The following is a 22410-nucleotide window of genomic DNA, read 5'->3' as shown; positions in this document are numbered from 1 at the left end:
ATTTTAATTATATGAGCATGGGCCCGTTACGACAACAAAATTTCTGCCCTCAGGTTCTACTGCAATGAAATTATATAAAAAAAACCAGGGTATTAATATAAAATATATTGTATCTAAAAATAGATGAAATATGAAACTTAGACAAAGAATTTATTAAATAAAATGCAAAATGAGATGATGCATAAATATACCAAGAATATTAGAATTATACAAAAAAATAAGAAAATTCTTAAATAACCCAAAATATTAAAATTATATTTTAAAAAACCAGAAAACATAAAATTATATGTTCTGTGAAGTCTAAAAAAAGTCGTCAGGTGGTTTTGCAGTAAGTTCTACGATAAGGTAGCTAGTATTAAATTTTTGAAGAGGAAAGAGCTTCGAGCTTTCGCACCGCATCTTTCCATGGTAGCCAAATAAATTCTTTGTGATGCAACAACTAGCACACCAAGTGAAAAAAGACGTTGAATTCAATAGATCATCCTTATATCTCATAAATTTGAATAAAATATATTTTTACATTTAATTTTTAATTTAGAATTTATTTTTTTCAATAAAGAATAAAATATAGTATTATTTAGTGTATTTTTATTTATACTTAATAATATTTTTTAGTGTTTCCGAAATAATAAATTAATAAGAATTTATAAAAAGGTGCTGAAATGAATAATGGAATAATCATTTTTTAAAATTAAATTCAGATTCTTAAGGATTATTGTATAAAATGTAACTATCGGTTTTTATTATTGAATTAATATCTATGATGTAAATTTAATGGAATATGCCAATTTTGATTATCGAATTAATATTTATAAAGTAAATTTTGATTGATATCTATAAAGTAAATTTAATGAAGCATATAAGGTTTTGATCATAGAATTAATATTTATATATAAATACGTATCTTTCAACGCAAGAATATCAATATAGCTCAAAGTATTTTCATCCATATCCATCAAAAGAAATTTCCATAATACATATTAATTTTTATACAATTAATAAAAATAAATATTGAAATTTGATCGGTTTTATTATGATCTACCGATTATTTAAAAGATTAATATTGGTTGGAACCGATCACCTTAAAATGTCAACATCGGCACCGATTCACTCTTTTTTTAAAAAATCATATTAACATATTTTTAATAAAATTGAATAAAAACTATTGTAGTTTTCATTTTTTTAAACATATATTGTATTTGATTAAATGTTATTTTAGCAGATGTATTTAATTTAAAAAGAGCGGATTGATTATTTTTATTTTACGTTTAAAAGAAATTATAAAAATTATTTTTAATTATTCATGAATTTTATTTTTTAATTTATATTAAAAGAATAAAAAGAGAAAAAGAGTATCATAGTAAATTATATAAAGGATATCGCCATCAGCGGCGATACTCCTAAATTTAGAATAAAATATCTCTCGTTTCTCCGATGAATTCTACAAGAATTTTATTATCTTTACTTTTGCAATTACAAAAAAACATTAATATAATATGTCCTGGACAAAAAAAGACATTGGAGACCCACAGACAAAATAGTATCGGACAAAAATACCCCATATTTACAGAGAAACTAAACGAGAAAATTTTTATACCCTTTTAGAGAATTTTTTTTCTAAAATTGGGCTATTTTTATACAGGGTCTTTTTGTTCATGGGTATTTTTGACCAGTGTCATTTTGTCCTGAATACTTTTATCGCGTCTTTATGTTCGGGTCATTTATGTTAGTGATTCTTTCTAATAGCAAAATTATCTATCTGCCCACATATAAAGTTTGTTGAAAAGTGTTGTTAAAATTTCAATTTGGGTCGATTTTCAAAAACCCAGATTAAGATTTTAATCAAAATAATATTATATGAGTCTGAAGATTTTGCTCACAAATGCAGAAAGGTTTTCACTTCTATTTTCTACATATTAAGGCTTCATAATATTATTTTGGCAAATCTTAATCCTGCTGTGTTTAAAAGTTACCCAAATCAGGCTTTTTAACAACACTGCTGAAAAGTCATCTAGACATTAGATACAATGACGCTTCCCGTTATTTCTGATCCCCAGGAAACACACTACATATCAAACAAAAGGAACTAAAAGCCTTATGAGCAGGGACCGATTCAAATAGTAGATATAATAAGATTCCATGTAACCAGTGGCGTAGGCATAGGGAGGGGGGAGGGTAGAGATTCAATCCCCCCCACCCCATGAAAATTTTTTTTACAACTTTTATTTTAATTTACTAAATTGATAATATAAATGCTTAAAATTTTAAAAACAATTTTATGTTTTTAATTTATATATAATAATTTTGATCTACAGTATTTGATTATTTTTAAATTTTAATTTATCTTTAAAAAAATGGTCTAGTTTGTCATATTCCTTTTAAAAGAAATCTACTTAGTCAATTTCATTATGAAGAAACAATCATTAGTTTATTTCTATTTCACCAAATGTTAAGCACAGCCACAAGTTTATTTACCTTTTTATTCCGCTATTAAATAGAAGAATATCAAAGCTAGAACGGTATCAAATGTCATAAATTAAAAGATGTTAAGATTTTTTATAATTATAATAATAGTAAAACTCATTTTAGATATTTCATTTATTTAATTTTTTGCTTTTATGTTTCTAGAATCTTCGTTTTATCTTGAATCTTTCAATTTAGAAATTCTTGTATTTTGAACTTTTTATTTATACTGTTTACAAAGCAGATTGAAGATCAAATCAAAAATTCTAAACATTATATATTGGCCTAAGCTTTAGAATTAGGGCTTTCAAAAGTTTGGCAAACTTCTTGCTTATAAGTGCGTCTTAATATCTGATTTATGAAAAAAATTTGAAAATATTACAAAATTAATGAGATTTAAATTACAAACTGAACAGAAAAAGTAACATCTATGTAGATCATAAAATCATAAGATTTAAAAATATCTTGAATAGGAAAAGAAAAACCTTAATGTATTCAGATTTGATTTTTGATAATTTAAAATTCGATAAAATTCAGCCTAAGACTTGCTTTAATTTTTTTTTTGCTTATAACTGGTTTTTATTTATTGGCTATAAATATCAATTTGCTTAAATATTGTTCATTTCTTCTATAATTTTCTTACTAGCATTATGCTAAATTTGGCGATTTTTTTTATTTTGTCAAAATGTTTTTCTTTAAGCATCTACCATGAGAGAGTAAAGAAGTATGAAATACGCACTAATTATTGACATAAATTTCCGAAATACTGGTACCAGATGTTTCACTAACTTTAAAAAGTGATATCATAGTTAGTTTTTGTCTCGTAGTAATGGTGTTTATTTTTTTGTATATTGTATTGAGGTTATAAATTAACATAATGGAAAATTTAAAAATTAATTTTCTTTTTGTTAAATAATAATATATACTAAATTGATTTAATATTTTATTTCTTGTTGAAATAATATTCAAATATTTTTTATATCCAATTAACTTTTACTGAAATATATATATACTTATAAATTGTAATAGATCATTATTTTATTACCACTTAAAAAATATTTTTAATTCTTGTCTACTACTAGCACTAAAATCCCTATAGTTCATAATTATGTTTTTAATGGCTGGCGAAATTGATTACAGAATTAATAAGACTCTAAATAATAACGCTAATTATATTGTTAGAACTTCTATATTCTCCGTTCTGGCATGATGTTAATTTTAAATTTTTTTTATTTTTTACCAATAATTCTTTTACTCTTTAAATCAACTACAGAGCAATAAAATATAAAACCCTACATGAAGAAGTATAAGTTTCAGAATTAGTGTATCCAAAACTAGGCTCACTTCTCGCTAAGAGTGTGGCGTCATAGTTTCATTTTGTTAATAACTCAGTTTCTTTTTGTGCTCATATTTGAGTGAGTAATTGAAAGCATAGTCAGGCATTAAATATTAACCAAGTGATTTATATTTTCCATTTTAGCACGATATCTATTTTGTCAATTTTCTTTTTTCTTTTTTTTATACTATCTACCAAACGGATTAAATTAATATACAATCGATCTAAACATTTATAAAATTTCATAAATGCTTTCAGTCACTTTTTAATCTTAAGGTTGCCCTGCGTGTTCAACCAATTTAACGGAGATTATATAAAGACCACCAATAAATCAATAATATATAAGAATTTCTTGTAGTAGTGACCCGCCCAACCTGGGGGCAAAGTCCTAAAAAAATTTATAACCCCCCCCCCCCAACTATTGGAATATCCCTGGCAAAGCCACTGCATGTAACCGATAGTAAAATAGTGTAAACCATGGTCAATGTGGGTGAGGGGGGGGGGGAGGGTATAGATCCCCTAGCTAAGTAAATATCCTTGATATTGTCCTGCACAACATTGGAAACCATGCATAATTCAAACTATTAATTAATATCACCCCTCTCATACAAATCCTGTTATAAATTCGTTCCTATGCCACCCAATTTTACCTTTAAACTATATACCTTAAATCTGACCATGTATATAAAATCCTATTTTTTATATGAGACATATTTAACATTGCTCTGTGATAAAGAGTTATTTTTTTCATAATATATTTTTGAATGGATTGTATAACTGTAAATTTAAAATGCTGCCTACTAAACATAAATACCTTTCATTTCAAAAAAAGGGTTCCATTTTACCCCAAATTATGCTCAGAATACACTAACTCCGTAGCACAGAACTGTCAAATACGCTTCCCATATTTTCTAAGTTAGATTTGTTATTATTTTATTATTCTGAACACATATTATCCTGTCTTTAAAATATTTTTAATCAATATCCTTTTGTGAAAATTGTATTATCCAATCTTTTATATTATATGATGAGATTATATTTTGTTTTGATTTCAAAAATTATTCTATAATATCAATATATCTCAAATAGAGACATCTTTTTCTAATATATCCTTTTTCAAAAAATATTAAATTATCAATTGATTTTTTGACTAACTCAATAAATGTTATATATTTTAGATGAAAGACCATTTAATTTTTTTTTAAATATACTTTATGAGATATACATTAATAATAAACATATTTTAATTCAGTTATAATGAAAACTAAGAAGCCTGAAAATTATTAACTCTCATTTTTTTTAAATTTATTTTTCTATTTCTATAAAATCATTTCAGAAATATCTTCTCCTATTTAAATAAGTGCGCAAAAAAATCCCACAAATCTGAATATACATTACTATAAAAAAATTAAAAAATGGGGCACTTCCCACAAATTTATTTTGCATGATATTGATGTTTGATCTTTCCTATTTCCAAGTCAAAAAACTTAATTTTAGTATTATTTTACTAAACTAGCGCTTGAGAGAAAAAATTACCTATATTGCAATTTCAATTTCACCGTAACCAATTTATGTTATTTTATCACATTTTCGAAAAATGCCACAAGTCTATTTGACTATTTTTTTTATGCTGCCTATATTAAATTATAAAAGTCAAAATTGAACCTAGAGACATCGAGTCTCATAATTCAAAATACGATAAAAAGTTTACATATTTTAGAATTAGTACTTTCAAAAATTGGGCAAATTTCATGCTTTATATTGCGTCTTAAGATGAGATTCAGGATCATATTCAATATTTGAAAATATAATGAGATGTTAACTATTTTACGTGTAAATCTAATCAAAAAAACAAATAATATCAATCTTAAGATTCAAAAATATTTTGAATCGGAGAAAAAGAAACCTTAGTTAGTTGATTCAACAATAACATTACTAGACATGAAAGGAAATGTTCCAAACATCTTTTGGGGACGAAACTTGAGGAAAATTAGAATGATTTTCATATAATTTGAATTTTATCAGTGACAAAAGAGGGTTAACTTATGGCAAGGAATACCCGAAATTTGTGATCCAGCTACATTTTTTTTTATGTTAAATATTGCTTATTATTAAAACAGTTTTTGTTTTTTTAATATTTTATTTTTTGTCTTCTTTGTTTAATAGATTTCCAGCTTGAATCGCCTCCTCTTTTCTCCCAATTATCATTACTTTATCTAATGTTAAATCTTTTTCCCTTGCTAAGGCTCGTCGTATTTCTATGTAATAACTTGACGTGGTGCCATTTTTTTTATCACCCTTTCATTTAATAAAACTCAAAACCAACAACAGATATTTTTAAATCAAAAAATACATAAATTTTCAACTTGTTCATTTTAATGTCATTTGAAAATTTAATATTCTAAAAATATAATATTTTTCTTTCTTAAGGCTGTGCCCAATGTTTTGAAAAAAACTTCAAAATTCATAAATTTAAAACATGTTCGAAATATTCCATTATTTTATTTACAAAAAGAAAAGAAAAGGTAAAGAAAAATGAAAAATGAAAAAAAACAAAAAAACGAGAATAAAATACGATAATAAGATACGAAAAATAACATATTCTAATGTTAATTACTAGTTTTTCTATAAAAATTACCCAAATAAATAAATTTTGAATAAATTTTTATTCAAATTTATTAACTCCTATTATTATTTTTAAAAAATAAACAATTGTAAATGAAGAAAAATTACGACATATTTTTACATTGTTTATGTTATTTTTTTCTTCATATTTATTTATATTTTTTAGATTTTGGACACAACCTTAATAAAATTAATTTTTTTTTATAATACTTATTTCTTATATTTAATATCAAATATGTACTTTATTCAAAACATAATTGCACATACAAAATTATTTACGAATATATTATATATATAATATAGAAATAGTTAATATCCTATAATATTAAATATTAATAAACAATATTAAACCCAAAAATAAAAGTATAAAAAATTTGAAAAAAAATATTTCCATTAGAGAAGAAAAGGAATTCTTGTGTGAGAGGAAATCTAATTATTTTAGGCTATTGAGTTAGTAAAACAAACTTATCCCCAAAATTGGTATATATAATTTTCACAAGTGATAAATCCTAATCTTTGAGTTGAGAGAAATTAGCTCAAGTAATTACTCTTTTACTAATTTCAATTGACAATTTGTTATGCATCTGCTTTATCTGAAGGACACGAACTAGATTATTTTTTTTAACTTACAAGGGGCTCAATTTAAAAAAAACAGAATTTTTTTTTCAAAATGACCTCTTTTTTAAAGGTATTTTCTAGAAAAAATTCGGGGTTAGGGGAGGGCTCTTCAAGTTATTTGGGAGTGAGCCCCTACTCCTCCTAGTGGTATGTCTATTTAAACATGAATCATAGGAATTATACAATTTACTAATCGTATTCGATTTGATTATTTATTTTAAAAAAATTTTTTGCACATCTAATTTCAAATTAAAAAAAATTGATTCGTTTTTGAATAAGCCCAATATCAATTCTAGTAATGACGATAATAATAATATTAGCTCTAATAAAGGGCAAACTTAATTTAATTTTTGTACTATGTTATTTCACACTTATTATACCTTAGGAGATTTTAAGACCATAGGTAAAGAAATTCATCTTATCAGCCTAGTACTTAGAAAGAAAGACATATATTTTATAAACAACATAACGAGGATAACGTCAATAGACTCCTCGATTACTTATAGCGGCAATTTTATATGTTAAATCTAATCAAATTATCTACCATTACCTTTTCTCAAGGATGTAAACCGACTACATACCAACAGTTATTAAAATTACAACTAGATCACATCCTAATGGACAAATGACTTAACTCAGTTTTAAATTTCCAATTATACTCGATAGAAGAATAAAAATTTTCAGATTAAGAGTGAGAGTGAGATTTCTTCCCTTAAGTTTTTATGGAAATTCGTGCTGCAAAGTCTCTATGGGTCCGGTCTAGATCTAATCTTAAGAAAATTCTACCGGGCCAGTGGAGGGCTCGAGTTAAAAAAAATCTTTCAAGTCTCTGCCCCAATATAATATCTATTTGCCCTGAAAAAAATATCCCAATATAATTTTTATTTGCTCCGAAAAAAATATATAAATAATACAAAATAATGGGTAATTATTTTATTTGACATTTATAATAAACTGTTTAAAAAATTGGTGTCCAAAAAGGAAGTTCCCAGTTTTCTTCAAAAATACTCTTCCCTAGACTAAACAAACGTTTAAGAGCGCGTTAGTGTTTGGACATTTAGAAACATATTATATATCACATTACAAGAATTCGTTATTTAAAACTAGTACAATTTGCAAAAAGAAGTCGAACCATCTTTATATTGTACTTTGTTAATGATCTACATTGTATCTAATTTTTAAGCCCTGCTCAACCTGATCCCCTACCAATTTTTATTTTATATATCCAAAAAATCTCTATTCTAAATTTTTTAAAAAAAATTATTTATCTGCCGGACCCCACCTGAGTTTATTAAAATATAGAAATTGATTTTTTTTTCAATATAATTTTGAATATTTACATTGAACATAATAGAGTTTTTTTTATCATACTACAAACAAATAAAAAATATTGGCGCTGTGTTTCTTGCAAAAGTATTAAAGTATATCAAATTTTAAAATTTAAACCCCGATTTTTTTATAAATGTATAAGACCTGTCCCGGAAATTAATTTGTGGGCCCTGCGGACTGAGCCTACTTTTGCAGACCTATTAATTAGCTAAACTTGTAGCTTTTAACGTTCTTAGAGATATAGTTTGTTTATTTAATAAAAAATATAAGGCTCCGATAATACCCAACGTAGGACCCAACATTTATTTAAATTAACACAAACATTGTCCATCTATTTATATAATCATCAATAAATGTCAATCATATTTATCCAATAGTATTATTTGTAGGAATATCCAATGATATTCCTTATACCAATTTCTTCCAATGATATTCATTATACCAATATTTTCCAAAATAATTTATTATCCATCATATGATTATATATTAATCTAGTTGCTTTTTCTTGACTTTATAAGGGTAGATATGTCCAATATGGGTATCAATCGATAGCTAATCAAATGTTCTACCCCTCTGGTTACACTCTCCCCCTTAATGGACGAGTCCAGACCTTTAAGAATTAGTAATATTATTGCTAACACAAAATATAGATATGGGAATCAAATAAAAGTTTATTATATATTTTTTGACTGTAATAATATGTAGAGATCTCCCAATCCCGGCCCGTAACCAGCTCAAAAGGGTTTCGAGCCGTTTATTTTATAAAATAATTTCTTCGGGCTGTGTCAAGCCTTTTTTTTAAAAAATCTGGCCTGGTAAGTCGTAAATTTTTAAATATGATATCACTCAATTTTGTGGAATAAATAGATATATTTTAAAATTTTTGCAAAAAATAGGTGCTAATAGCTAATATTTTATATTTGTAGTAATTTTAAAATAATAAATTTTTCTATATTTAAAAAATTCAGGCAAGACATGGTGGAAAAATATAAAAAAATTTGGGGGGGGGGCGGGCTTTTCGCGACAGGTAAATTTTTTTTTGTTCGATATCATGCCGGGCCAAACAAATTTCTAAAACGGACAGGGCTTAAAGAATTATGTCCGATGGATCACTAATTCAAAGTCTTTGTGTTCATGAGTTGAACTTGGGGAAGGGGGGAAGGGGGGGGGGGGGGGGTATTAAAAATTTGTTATCAAATAAAAGATAAATAAAAAATATTTTAACTGAAATAATAGTGATCGCTTTTGATCTTAATGGGTTGGACTTGGTCTGGAGAGGGGGGGGGGAGTAGTAAAAACTAAAAATTTGATATGAGTACAAAATAAAAGTTCATTGGAATATTTTTAGATTATAATGATCATTATCACTCTAAAGAGGTTTTCTTATTTACTTAAGTAGGGTGGGGAGGGGGCAGTGGCCCCTACAACAAAAGAAGGGTCCGAAGCAACTGTTTTTTTAAATTTTATTTCATTTTTTGTTTTACCACACCCATTTATAACCATAAGATTTCATGTCTCATAAAATTATTTTCCAATTTCAAAATATGCCCAAAAATATTAACCAAAAAAAATGCAAATACTTAATTAATAATTGTGGTATAATATAAGAGATGATAATGGACTGATCATATTAGAAAAAAGACATGGTGGGCTAAATTTTAACGATATAAAGAAAAGCTTCGAAATAATAGCTTTTAAAGACATTATTAAAATTGTAACGAATAGAAGTAATTCCGGTATTGTTGCGGTATTATCATTTAGTTCTCCACAGTAAACAAACTCCCTCTGTTGTGAATTTCTCTTTTCTTTATCTATACTCTTAAACATGTATCATAGTTTATTGGCCATCCATCTATTGTATACTTGTATACTTTAGAGAGTAACATCTTGCATTGTATTTTTCAATTCGCTTGCATTTAAAGGTGATTGTTCTCTCACCTATATTTGATCTAGTGTTTCTTTTTATACTGTGGTTCCCTGTATAGGTAATCGAGATAGCATATCAGCATTGGCTAGTTATTGACTATTTTTGAATTCTAATTCATATTGGTAACCTGCTAATAATAATGCTCATCTTTGTATTCTGGCAGTAGATGTTGTTAGTATATCTTTTCTTGGATGAAATAAACTCATTAATGGCTTGTGATCTGTTTGTAATGTGAAATTTTTTTCATATATAAATTCTTTGAATTTTGTAACCCAAATATGATGACAAGAGCTTCTCCTATTTGGCTATAATTTTTCTCGGATGCTTGGTTTTGTCTGCAAAATTTTGAAGTATATTGCTGACCCTAGAAATGACTCTAATTGTTTTAAGTTTGTTGATTCTGGTGCTTTTTTTACTACCTCAGTATTTTTTTCTTTAGTTATAATCCCGTATTTTTAAATATTGTGTCTTAAATATTCGACAGTTTGTTTGAAAAATTTACATTTTTCTATCCTTAGCTCGATTCCATTTTTGTGTAGACATATTAGTACCTTTTTTAAATTTGTTTAGTGTTTCGCTCTATTTTTTCCGGTTATTATAATATTATCTAAATAATAATCTACTCCTTTAAAACCTTTTAATAAATTCTCGATGGCTCGTTTAAATATTGCTGGAGAAGATGATAAACCAAAAGGTAGAAAACCAGTTTATGCTTGCAATCATTTTTTTATACCAAAGGTAATGGCTGAAAAGACATTCGTTAAGAATGATATTGAGGAATCTGTGAATTTTACCATTTAAATTCAAGTTAAGTTTTTGAAAAAATGTCTAAGTTTCGAAATATTCATCTTATAACTAAAACGAGGGATGTAATTATTACACATGACCTGGAGGTTAAAGGATCTAAAGATTTGTCCGATTCTGAGAATTAAAAATATATTTTATTAAAATTATTAATACATTATTTATCTTCTTCTGATGATGATGATGATGATTCTGAAACTTATGATTTAGACCTGGAATTTGTTTATTTACCTTATGGTTTACTTTAAAATTTTTCTACTTTCCTTAATTTATCAATTCTATATTTCTTACTACCTCATGGACTGCTGAAAGGGTGTTAAAAAATAATTAACTGTTTTTTTTGGAGGGGATGGTGTACTTTTCAGGGGAATATCTGCTTCCATCACTCAGAAAGTGTAGGGACCACGGAGAGGGGGAGAGGCGTCAGGAAAATTTTTATCAACACAAAATATTGATATAAGAATCAAAAAAGGTAATTAAAATATTTTTGACTATAATTTTAATATTACCTAATGTCATAAGGGGTCCGGAATATTTTTATAAACACAAAATATTGATATGGGCATCAAATAATTAGGTGATCAAAATATCGTTTGTCTGTAATGTAATATATCACTCTAAGTGATAGGATCTTGGCATTGTTGGTCAGAGATATTTTAACGGGCATAAAATACTGAGGGTATCAAAAGAAGATTATATAGGTATCATATATAAGCAATTAAAATAAGAAGAAAATTCTGATTCCCATTATTCTTGACGGGCTATCAGCTATTTATACAATAAAATAGAGAGAGATTATATTATTATTTAGAATTGATATTAAACTATTATGACAAAGATTTATTAGTAAAAATGTTAAAACATTTAAAGTGATACCCTTTAAATTTGTTTTTAAAATGTTTGTGGAATGCGCGAAATTATTATAGAATTATTTATGTATCTTATTCAGCTATACATTTTTGGTTAATATCTCAAAGGTCTGACAGCATCTTTAGCCTCCCTTATCTAATTCACCTATAGGCCTAGTCAGAGGGAATGCAATGGGAAATTCTCTCCCCTTAGTAATTGGCCTATTCTTGTGAATATCATTTTAAGCTAATAACCCCCCCCTATCTATACAATATATCACCATAAACACAAATTTGAAAGAAAAATAAGTAATGTTAATAATTTTTTAAAATAATGACTAAAATTCAAAAAAAAATTAACAAAATGGAAAACCAAAATTAATCTTTAGAAATGTAACATGGCCAAAGATCTGCAATATATAGACCTAAAGGCTTCCAAAAAATTTATGGAAAACACCTACCTCATAATGCTCCCCCCTAGCAAAATATAGCTACGATGAATGCATCCATATCCTCTAAAATCCCTTATCTACTTAATTCTTTGTTTTAAATAGTATTTTAAACATATTTCCAATTAGATAAACCTGAAATGACTACAAGGATGAATGACCCAACTGTGTCCACTTTGTGTTTGGCGTATCCTTTCTTGCATAACAGCCTTCTTGGAGCCGAACAACTTAATGGCCAATTTATTATCTGCCGGTTGAAATATAGATTTTATATATCTCTTCATATTTGCAACATTTTTATCATGGTAATAACTGCTCAAATTGGACGAAACTGCTGAGCCCGCCTCAACCCTATATAGGGAATGTTTATCAAAATCTTTGCTGTCAGGCATAGAGGTTAAGGAGTTACTTTTGAATTCATTTTCATTGAAGTTGCAATTAGAATTTTGCCCATCCCTGATATTGCTTTTTTCGCATGTTATCGGGCCATCTTTAGAATAGTTAAGATTTTTGCTGTTGTATTTTCGATGACTTTTAATAGGCATAAATCCATTGGTAGTGATTGTTGACATGACATTAGGCTTTGAATTTTTATTTTTATTGGTGTATTTTACGATTTCAAACGAAGGTGCGAGATCAGTTATGTAGATACCATTGTCGTTATCTTCTTCTTCGGAATCGAGAAAATTGTTTTTGCATTCTAGCTTACCGTTTGATATTTTGCGTTGATTATCTAAGAAACTGTTTGTAAAATCGTTTGCATTGGGCCGCTTTAAATGTTTATTTATGATTTTATATTTACTTATATGCTGATTGATATTTTCATTATCCATATATAGCAGGTCTATTCCTTTTTTCACATTCACCCTTCTAGCTTCTTTTAGAATGGTCATCCATAATCGCCTACTCTTATTCATTTTTGGGTGATTTGGGATTTTAATTTCATTTACGCTATTATTATTACTATTGATTCTAATATTGTTGATGGCACCGCTTGTTATGACAGGTGAATTACAGGAAAAATGGTTTAGATTGTTTAACGAACTTTTTTCTTTGATTATCACTTTTATATTATCATCAGAAATCTTTTGTGAACCCAAACTGTTAGCCGACCCTATAAGGGAAGTGTTACATTCTTCGTCCAGCTTAGAACTAACGTTTGCAAAATCAGCCTGGCCGTTTAATCTTGATATTGAAGATGAAAGTAGAGATTTGGTAATACGGGAGGTAGAACCTTTAACAGTTATAGGAATTTGAGGTATATCATTTGCCAGCGCCATATTTATGCTCGGGAAATGCGAATAATTTAAATTCGTTGGGGAATTTACTAATATACTATTTTGTATTTTTATGTTTGAAGGCTCAGTTATCTGATAAAACATGAATAAAATAATTTTCAATATTTTATGTGTAGAAATTATGAATAATGATTTGTTTTCATGGTGACACTATCTGTATTGTTTTTATTTTTTCCCCAACAAAATATGTAATTTTAAAGCAATTTTTTAAGAATGATGAAAATTAATGAGAATCCAATAAGAAAATATTTATCACATAATTCGTTTTTATATTATAATATTTTCTTATTAATGTGTCAAGTTAATACTCAAATATAAGGATAAATTAATATTTTTTAAAAAAAATAGTTAATAATCCTTTTATAACAAAATATTCGTCATATTTTTATATTATGTAGCAAGGAATTATTGGAATTTTTTAATCTTCAATTTCAAGTTTTAAGATTATCGTTACAAATAAATTAACATAATTTTTTTAAAAACCTTAAAGTTGTAACATTTTCTTCGGCTAAGGCAAGTGATTATATTTAGCTGAAACCCTCTAAATAAAATTTCTTTTTTTTAAATTATTAAAAAACAATTTAAAATTTTTATTAAGGATATTTTGTAAAATTAAACCACGACTGTGACTATGAGTTTGAGGGTCAGTCCTCACCCCCCCCCCCCGGCAATTTCTTTGATCCCTCAACAAAAACATTGATTGGGGGGGGGGGGGGGGTTAAGTGAATTATAATTTTAAAAGGTTTATGTTATTACATAAATTATGCTTATATATATGTAATTACCCAATTCAGTAATTTATTACAAATTATTTATATTTTTTGCTATAATAAACTGCGTATATGATACCTAATTCTTATTCTCAGTTACCTATTCAGAAACCATTTAAAAAGTAATGAATCTAATATTATTGGCGCATGAAAAAAGGATAACAAAAGAAATACGATAGATATGCAATTTTAAAGAAAGGGCAGAATTCTTCCAAGCGAAAATTTCTAGTTATTACCATGAAAAATAAACTCTAAATTTCAAAAAAATCCGCTCAATATATGTAAGACTCCCTATCCCCATTTTTGCGATAAATGAAAGAAAATATTGGAAAATTATGAGCAAATTTTTAAAATTAAAGTCGCTTGTGTGGTCGCCTATCAAAGTTTATCCATCTTCTTTTTCCAAAATATTAAACTTTTATATAACTTGTGATTACTATTAAGTATTAGCATTTTTATATTGTTGGATATAAAAAATTAAAAACTAATGATTTATAATCACTATAAAATAATAAATTCTTATCCATTTAAGGGCCTATATCTTCAGTAGATAGTTAACCTTATAAAAATATCCATTTATTTTACCAAGGACCTCACATATTTTGTACCTCATCTATTTTTACTAGTTTGCAACTTCTTGTCGCTTTCAAAAGAGATGCAAACATCTCTTCCAGAAATTGAAAGATAGCCTCCCTTCCAACTAATATGAGTGGTTTGTTACTTTCTAAAGTGACTTTCATCAGCTCTAATTGAGCATTGTTTATCTAAATTTACTTTTAAAATTAATATAAAATATTTTTATAAAAATTTTTTTGCATTTGCAAATTTTAAATATTCTTTTAAAATAAAATATATCAATACAAATTAGCTATATCTAATGATCAGGCGTGTAACCATTAAGGGGGGGGGAATTTCACCCCCCATAGCAAATTTGACTGTTTTTCTAAATATTATTTTAAGATAATAAAAAAAATTCCTCCGACCCCCTCCTCCCCATGCCCCATAAAAATTTTTATCAAGCAGAGTTTGTCCTTACTGCTAGTTGCATTAATAAATTATTTTCCTATAGCTCACTACTATGTAGAAATTTACAAAAACCAAATTTCGATTTGGTTCAATATATTGATTTGGAGGAAAATGTGGAGAGGAAGAATGAATGTAGTTGAATATTTCATAATATTTATATAGACGTTGAATCAAACGAAATCTTATAAAATATATAATTTCATTCCATTCTTAGATACTTTTTTTTATCACAAATTAAAGTACGGTTTTTAGATAAAAAACAAGTCTTTGGTAATCTTCAAATTTTATTACCTAAAGACCCTTCTTCGTTTTCTGATGCCATTATTGGTATAATTAAATATTTAGCAAAATTTTATTCCTATGATATTGATACTGAAATCAATTTAATCAGTGAATTCGAATTGTGGTATAAATATTCTACGTTTATTATTTTACCTGAGCATGGCTATTGATGCGCTCAATCGGTATAAGGAGGCTTAATTTCCAAATATTTTGAAGGTATTTAATATTCTTGCATGTTTGCCTATTACAACATATACGAATGTTGAAAACTTATTTACAAAATACTACTTCTCGGCTAAATGGGTTAGCTCTGTTAAATATCCACAGAGATTTTATTCCAACGACAAAGAAAATTCTTGATGAATTGAAAAAATTCCCACGAAAATTAAAAATCGCATTATAATTCTAGTATTTAATAAATTTTTTATATAATATTGTATTTAATAAGTTATAAAAACTTGTTTTTTAAAAATTTTCTAGTCAATATTTTATACAAACTACAATTAGTATTTTCAATAAAAAAAAATTTATATTTATATTATATGAGAATTTAAGCTGAGGCTAGTTTTCAAAGCAAATTTTATAAAAAAAAAATTGACAGTAAAATTTATTTCAATTTTATATTTTTTAAAAAAATTTATTTATAATATACCTAACTTAAAATAAAAATTGGGTTATAACCTTTATTTCTTCTTATATTCATAAGCGCGAATTAGTAAATAAATCAGGAGACCAAAGAAACCGTCTACTCGTCAACGCATAGGAATTCAGATTATAAAATCTAATTTCATATGCCATAGGTTCATTCCCCGAGGAGCCGATTAATCTATATTTTCTTCTTCTTCCCTAAATTATTTGAAATCCCCCCCCCCTTCTTCATATAATCATTTGCATTTATTATATTTCCATTATATCTATTATTATACTTTGTATTATGAAGTCCTTGTTTGTTAAATTTCTTGAATTTTCTATGTTTTGGACATGATTTTATTTTTATACTATCATTTTGTCAGATTTAATTTTTATTAATAAATGTTAAATTTAAAAATTAAAAAAAAAAATTTCTTAAATAATTAATTTATAAAAGTAATTCAAATAAAAGTTAAAAATATTAATATAATTATTATTGAATTATGAATAATTTAAAAGAATAGCTCAAAGATATGACCCGGCCGAAGGTGAGGAAAAAGCTGGCCAAAGGGGGTTTGGGGGCAAAGCCCCCAAATATCCCCCCCCCCTATAGGAAAATCCTGGATACGCCACTGCTAATGATAAACTAACCTTTAATTTATCATTACCCTCTGATAAGCATCCTACAGAACCCCCCTTTAAAGCGATCAATTTTTTTTAGTCAAAAGCCCCTCTGAAATTTTTCAATACTTTAAAATTATTTACATAATTTTTGGTTATCCCCTTTTTAACTTTATAATTAATATATGAAGATCGATTTTCAGATCATCTTCATTTACTTTTACTCATTTTTGCAATAAAAATCTACTTACCCCTATACTGTATGATCCTTGAAAAAGAATCAAGAAACTCCCTCTGCCGTATATATGAAAAAATTTTAAATTATCAATTTTATTTTATTTTATTTTGGCCATGATACAGATAATTTATATTATGCAAATAAAATTACAATTTTTTTCAAAAAAAAATAAAATATTCTATAAATTTGTATTATATTAAACAACTTTAATGTAATAGAAGCAAATGACAATTAACATTTTTAGTTTTCCACATTATATTACATAAACTGGAGATTAGATTTTTTTTTTTATTCTGCCGCATCTTCTTCCAATCAGACTAATGTCCTAGTGAAAACAATGCAGATATGGGTGCAAGAATTAATGCAAGATATGAAGATCACGGGTACCTTTTATCATAAAAAATATGTTAAGCATAGCTATTTGTCGATAAAGCCATTATTTTTTCATATAATCTAATCTTTCTATAAAATTTTTAATATTTTGAGGAGATAAATAAAAATTTCATTCACCTCGTTGAATAATAAAGTAAATAAAATCAATGAAATAATCAAGATTTTTAAGTAAGTGAAGTTTCCAACTGTATATGTGGGGCAAAAATCGCAGCCGTCGTGGGCTGCGATTTTTGCCCCACTTTTACAGTTGCTTCAGGATTTAAATATAATAAATAAATTATCCACATAAAAGTAAAATAATAATAAAACAACCAATTTTTTGGACATGAATAATATTATTACCAAATATTTTTGGGATTGAATACGTTTTAATTTATTTTTTTTAAATTACACGTATTGTAAATAATGAGCAAGTTGTAATTTCAAAATAATACAATGTTAATTATACTAAGTAATTTTAAAAATCAGTGGCCTACTCTTAATGAATAAATTTTAAATATGTTATAATATATATTACACTCCATAAGTCAGGAATCTAAGGATTATATTTATCATTTATTGTCACCTATTTATGATGCCCAAACAACTTCTCAAGGAAGGATCACATTCTATTTTTAAACATTTAGTTGCCATGTTATTTTAATTATAGAAATTTATGAGCTGGAAAACACAAAAAACAAAATAATTTTTAAATCTTTCTTTTTTCATTTGCATATAAATGTTGTTTTATTTTCTTCATATTAAATTTTAAAAAAAAATTTTCTTACTTTTCTTAACTTATATGCTTATATTAGTAGAAATGATATGATGTTCTATATTAAACATTACATTTACATAACATATATTAAAATTTATAATTTTTTAACTTTTTCCAAATCTTTTAAATGAGATTAAGAACAATTTATTTTTCCAAGAAAAATTAACATTTAATGAATTTTTATCCATTATTTATAAATGTGATAGATGGAAAGAATATTTTCAGGAGCTTCTCAACTTTAATTCCCACATATTGCATCTCGACGAACACTCCCCTTGTCAAAACCTTGTACAACCTATAACAGAACAAGAAATAATCACATGCCTCAAGCATATGAAAAACAACAAAGCTAGGGGTCCAGACGATATTCCAATAGAAAGCCTTAAAGCACTAGGAGATGATGGAATACATCTCCTCACAAATCTGTACAATAAAATACTTGGAAATGAAGGGGTCCCCCAAAAATGGAGGCAGAGCTATCTAGTTCCTATCTTCAAAAATAAAGGGGATCCACACAATTGTCAAAATTACAGGGGCATAAAACTAATGTCACACTGTCTAAAACTATACGAAAAAATAATAGAAAAAAGATTAAGAGATGATATAATCGAAATAGGAGAGACACAGTTTGGCTTTATGCCTGGAAGATCAACAACCGATGCTATCCATGCAATTAGGCAAATGAGTGAAAAATACAGGGAAAAGAACAAAAAGCTACACATGGTCTTTCTCGATCTAGAAAAGGCCTTCGATAGAATCCCAAGAAAACTTATCTGGTGGGCGCTACGCCACAAAAAAGTTCCCGAAAAATATATAAGAATAATAGAGGATATGTATATGGGACATACAACAATGGTCCGTAGCACAACAGGTACTTCAGCAGGCTTCACAATAGCCGAAGGAGTTCATCAAGGGTCGGCTCTCAGCCCACTTCTCTTCATTACAGTAATAGATGTATTAGCACAGTCTATACCTCAAACAGTCCCGTGGAATATGATATTTGCAGATGATATTGTGATACTTGCCGAATCCAAGGATGAAATGAAAGAAAGGTTAGTGAATTGGATAAATATCCTAGAAACGCACGGATTAAAAGTAAATAGAGAAAAGACGGAGTATATGGTGATAGGTAGGAGGAGATGAAACGGAGAGTATTGATATAAATGATTGGCAGATATCCGCAATTGAAAGCTGCAAATATTTGGGCTCCACTATACAAACAAACGGCACAATAGAAAAAGAGATAAAGAATAAGATTAATCAAGGGTGGTTAAAGTGGAGATCTTTATCTGGAGTGCTATTTGACAAAAGAATCCCACACAAATTAAAGGGAAATATTTACAGTTCCATAGTACAACCAACTATTCTATATAGTTCGGAAACATGGCCAACCAAAGAATCAGACGAGAGAAGTCTACAAACTATGGAGATGAGAATGCTGAGGATGATTGCTGGGGTAACAAGAAAGGATAAGGTGCGCAGTTCAAGAATACTAAATAGTTTAAAGGTAGTGCCCATTAAGACTAAGTTAATGGTAAACAGACTTAGGTGGTATGGGCACACAATGAGAAGGCCTATGAACTACATAGGAAATAAAGTTGAAAGATTGGAAGTGATGGGCAAACGTAAAAGAGGAAGGCCAAAACTTCAATGGGGCCACATAAAGTTAGAGCCAATATAAAGAAGTATAAAATAGATAAAAGAGATTGTACGAATAACATAAAGTGGAGAGAGATGTTGAAGGAGCTTACCACCAGAAAAGGTGAAAGCTAAAGAGAAAAAAAAAAAAAGAAAAAAAAAAAAATTTATAAATGTGATTTCATTTCTTTAATAAAGAATTCTGGGGGAGGGGAAGATATGGGGAGAATACTATATCTAAAATGGAAATCATTATAAGCCTTGGTCAGAAACAAAAGTTCTAAGTTGGACCCCTCCCCACTCCCAATGCGATTTTTCAAGAGGTGAAAAAATTATAAGCATTAGAAAAAAAAATATTTGTAGTTTTTCTTGAAAAATATATTTATATTGATATTAATAAACACAATCAATTTAAATCGTTCATAGGTATGTGCCAGAATAATTTTTTTCTCGATCTAGCAACCGAAAAAAATTTTCTCAAGTTCTAGGCGAATTCATTAGAATGTCGTCTGAATGCTACTATTCGAGTTAGATCGTGAACAAAATCATGTAGAACTCTAGTAGATATTTAAATTATAAATGAAAATTGAAATTGTTCTATATTCAGCATTAGTTATAATATAAGTAACGATGATAAATAGTAAAAAATAAATTATAATTTGTAATAATAAGATAATTGTTGGACATTATATATTATAAGGCAGATCCTAAAAACAAGTTTTTTAAAAGATTAAAATAGAAAAACCGCCCAAAATATCAACGAGGAAATTAGGGAGAATTTATATGATTCCTTATCACTCGCAAAATCTAATTTGCTCGAAAACTCACTTTCGGTGCCAATTCCATTAGTAGTTTCCACAATGGAAAACTTCGGTAGTGAAGCCCTTACCTTTCTATAATATTTTGGGGTGGAAATTAAACGGATAAATAATATTTTTATTCCAATAAATAAAGACAAAAAAGTGCGCGTCTAACCTTTTGATCCCCAGATACATGTCATCCTCTAGGATAATTGGTTTTTTTTAAAAAATACTAATAATTTGGAATAATTATTGTTTCGTAAATTTATCAACTCCTATGTTTATCGATATATTATAAACCTTCATATTAAAAATAGAAATGATTATTGTTTTTATCTAAATTCATCGACTGCTATGTTTATCGATATATATTATAAATCTGCATGGTTGTAATATTTTTTAAAGAATTTTTTTTAAGTGTTTTAATATATACTTTATTCTTAGAAAAATAATAAAACTCCTAAATAGGTGATAGTTTAAATTCAGCAAATATGAAATGTATTAGGTTGATTTCCAAAAACTTATTTATGGAATGCAGTAATAAAATTTTAATAAAGAATGCACTGAATGAATGTAAAAGGTATTTAAATATTTTGAAATTTGGGGTTTTAATACCATTTATTATTACATTTAAGAATATTTTTTACTTATATAAATTTAGAGTTGTTCTGTGGTAACTAAATTGGGACTTGATATTTTTAGTCCTTGCATACCAAGCTTGAGGTATAAAATTTTTCCCCATCTTCGTGAGTGAGCAGTTCGGTCTTGAAAAAAAACTAAGACGCATATCTATAATAGTGACCAACCAGAGATGGTTATTTCTTATTGTTATATATAAATATATTTTAGTTTTATGCCTCATGGTATAATTGAAAACATTTTAGTTTTATTTATATTTTATCGCGTTACAATTTACTTATTTTATCACTTACTTAAATTCAGTCTAATAAAGAACATTTTTGTTTTATTTTATTTTCATTTTGCTTAAATGCTTGTTTTTCTATTGATTTATTTAAATATATTTAAATTGTTAAGTAAAAGAGATATATAAATATGTTTGTGAATTAGAGAGTCATGTATTATTTATGATTCAGTGATATATTATTTATGATCCAGTGATACATTATTTATGATTCAGGATATAGTGACATGTTATTATGTGAATTCAGATATATATTTAAAATATGATTTATGATACATATGATATTTTTGATACCATTGGGATGCGAATAAATTCACAGAAAACACTACTTGATTTACATTCAAATTTATCCACTTAAATCACCAAGAATTCTCTTTTTAAACAACACTTATTCAGCTCATAGATATGGTTAGGATTTATTGAGAGTTTGGCAAATTAAAAATAGGATTTTCACTTTTTTATTTAATTTATTAATATACTAAAAATTAAATTTAATTATTTTTAAAAGGTTTCAATTTTATTTATAATTTTTTAGTTCAGCTAAATTTAATTAATTAAATTGATATAAATTATATTATAAAGTCTATTATAGAAATATTTTATAACAATTGTCAAAAATGTTATAAATATACATAG

At 27.0% G+C, this 22410-nt stretch overlaps 1 protein-coding gene across 1 annotated transcript in view; it reads right to left on the bottom strand.

The window, feature by feature from the left end:
• Window positions 1-13709, bottom strand: part of LOC135926942 (uncharacterized) — a 35486-nt gene extending 21777 nt beyond the window's left edge. The window contains exon 1 of the mRNA XM_065462875.1: window positions 12535-13709. Within this exon, the coding sequence (XP_065318947.1) occupies window positions 12535-13679 (1145 nt within the window). The 5' untranslated portion in view covers window positions 13680-13709. The remainder of the gene's footprint in view (window positions 1-12534) is intronic.
• Between the last annotated feature and the right edge of the window lie 8701 nt (window positions 13710-22410).

This window comes from Gordionus sp. m RMFG-2023, chromosome 3 (genome assembly GCF_954871325.1).
Source record: "Gordionus sp. m RMFG-2023 chromosome 3, tfGorSpeb1-WG-v2, whole genome shotgun sequence".
NCBI classification, from domain to species: Eukaryota; Metazoa; Nematomorpha; class Gordioida; order Chordodea; family Parachordodidae; genus Gordionus; species Gordionus sp. m RMFG-2023.
This window is presented reverse-complemented; position numbering and strand designations above follow the sequence as displayed.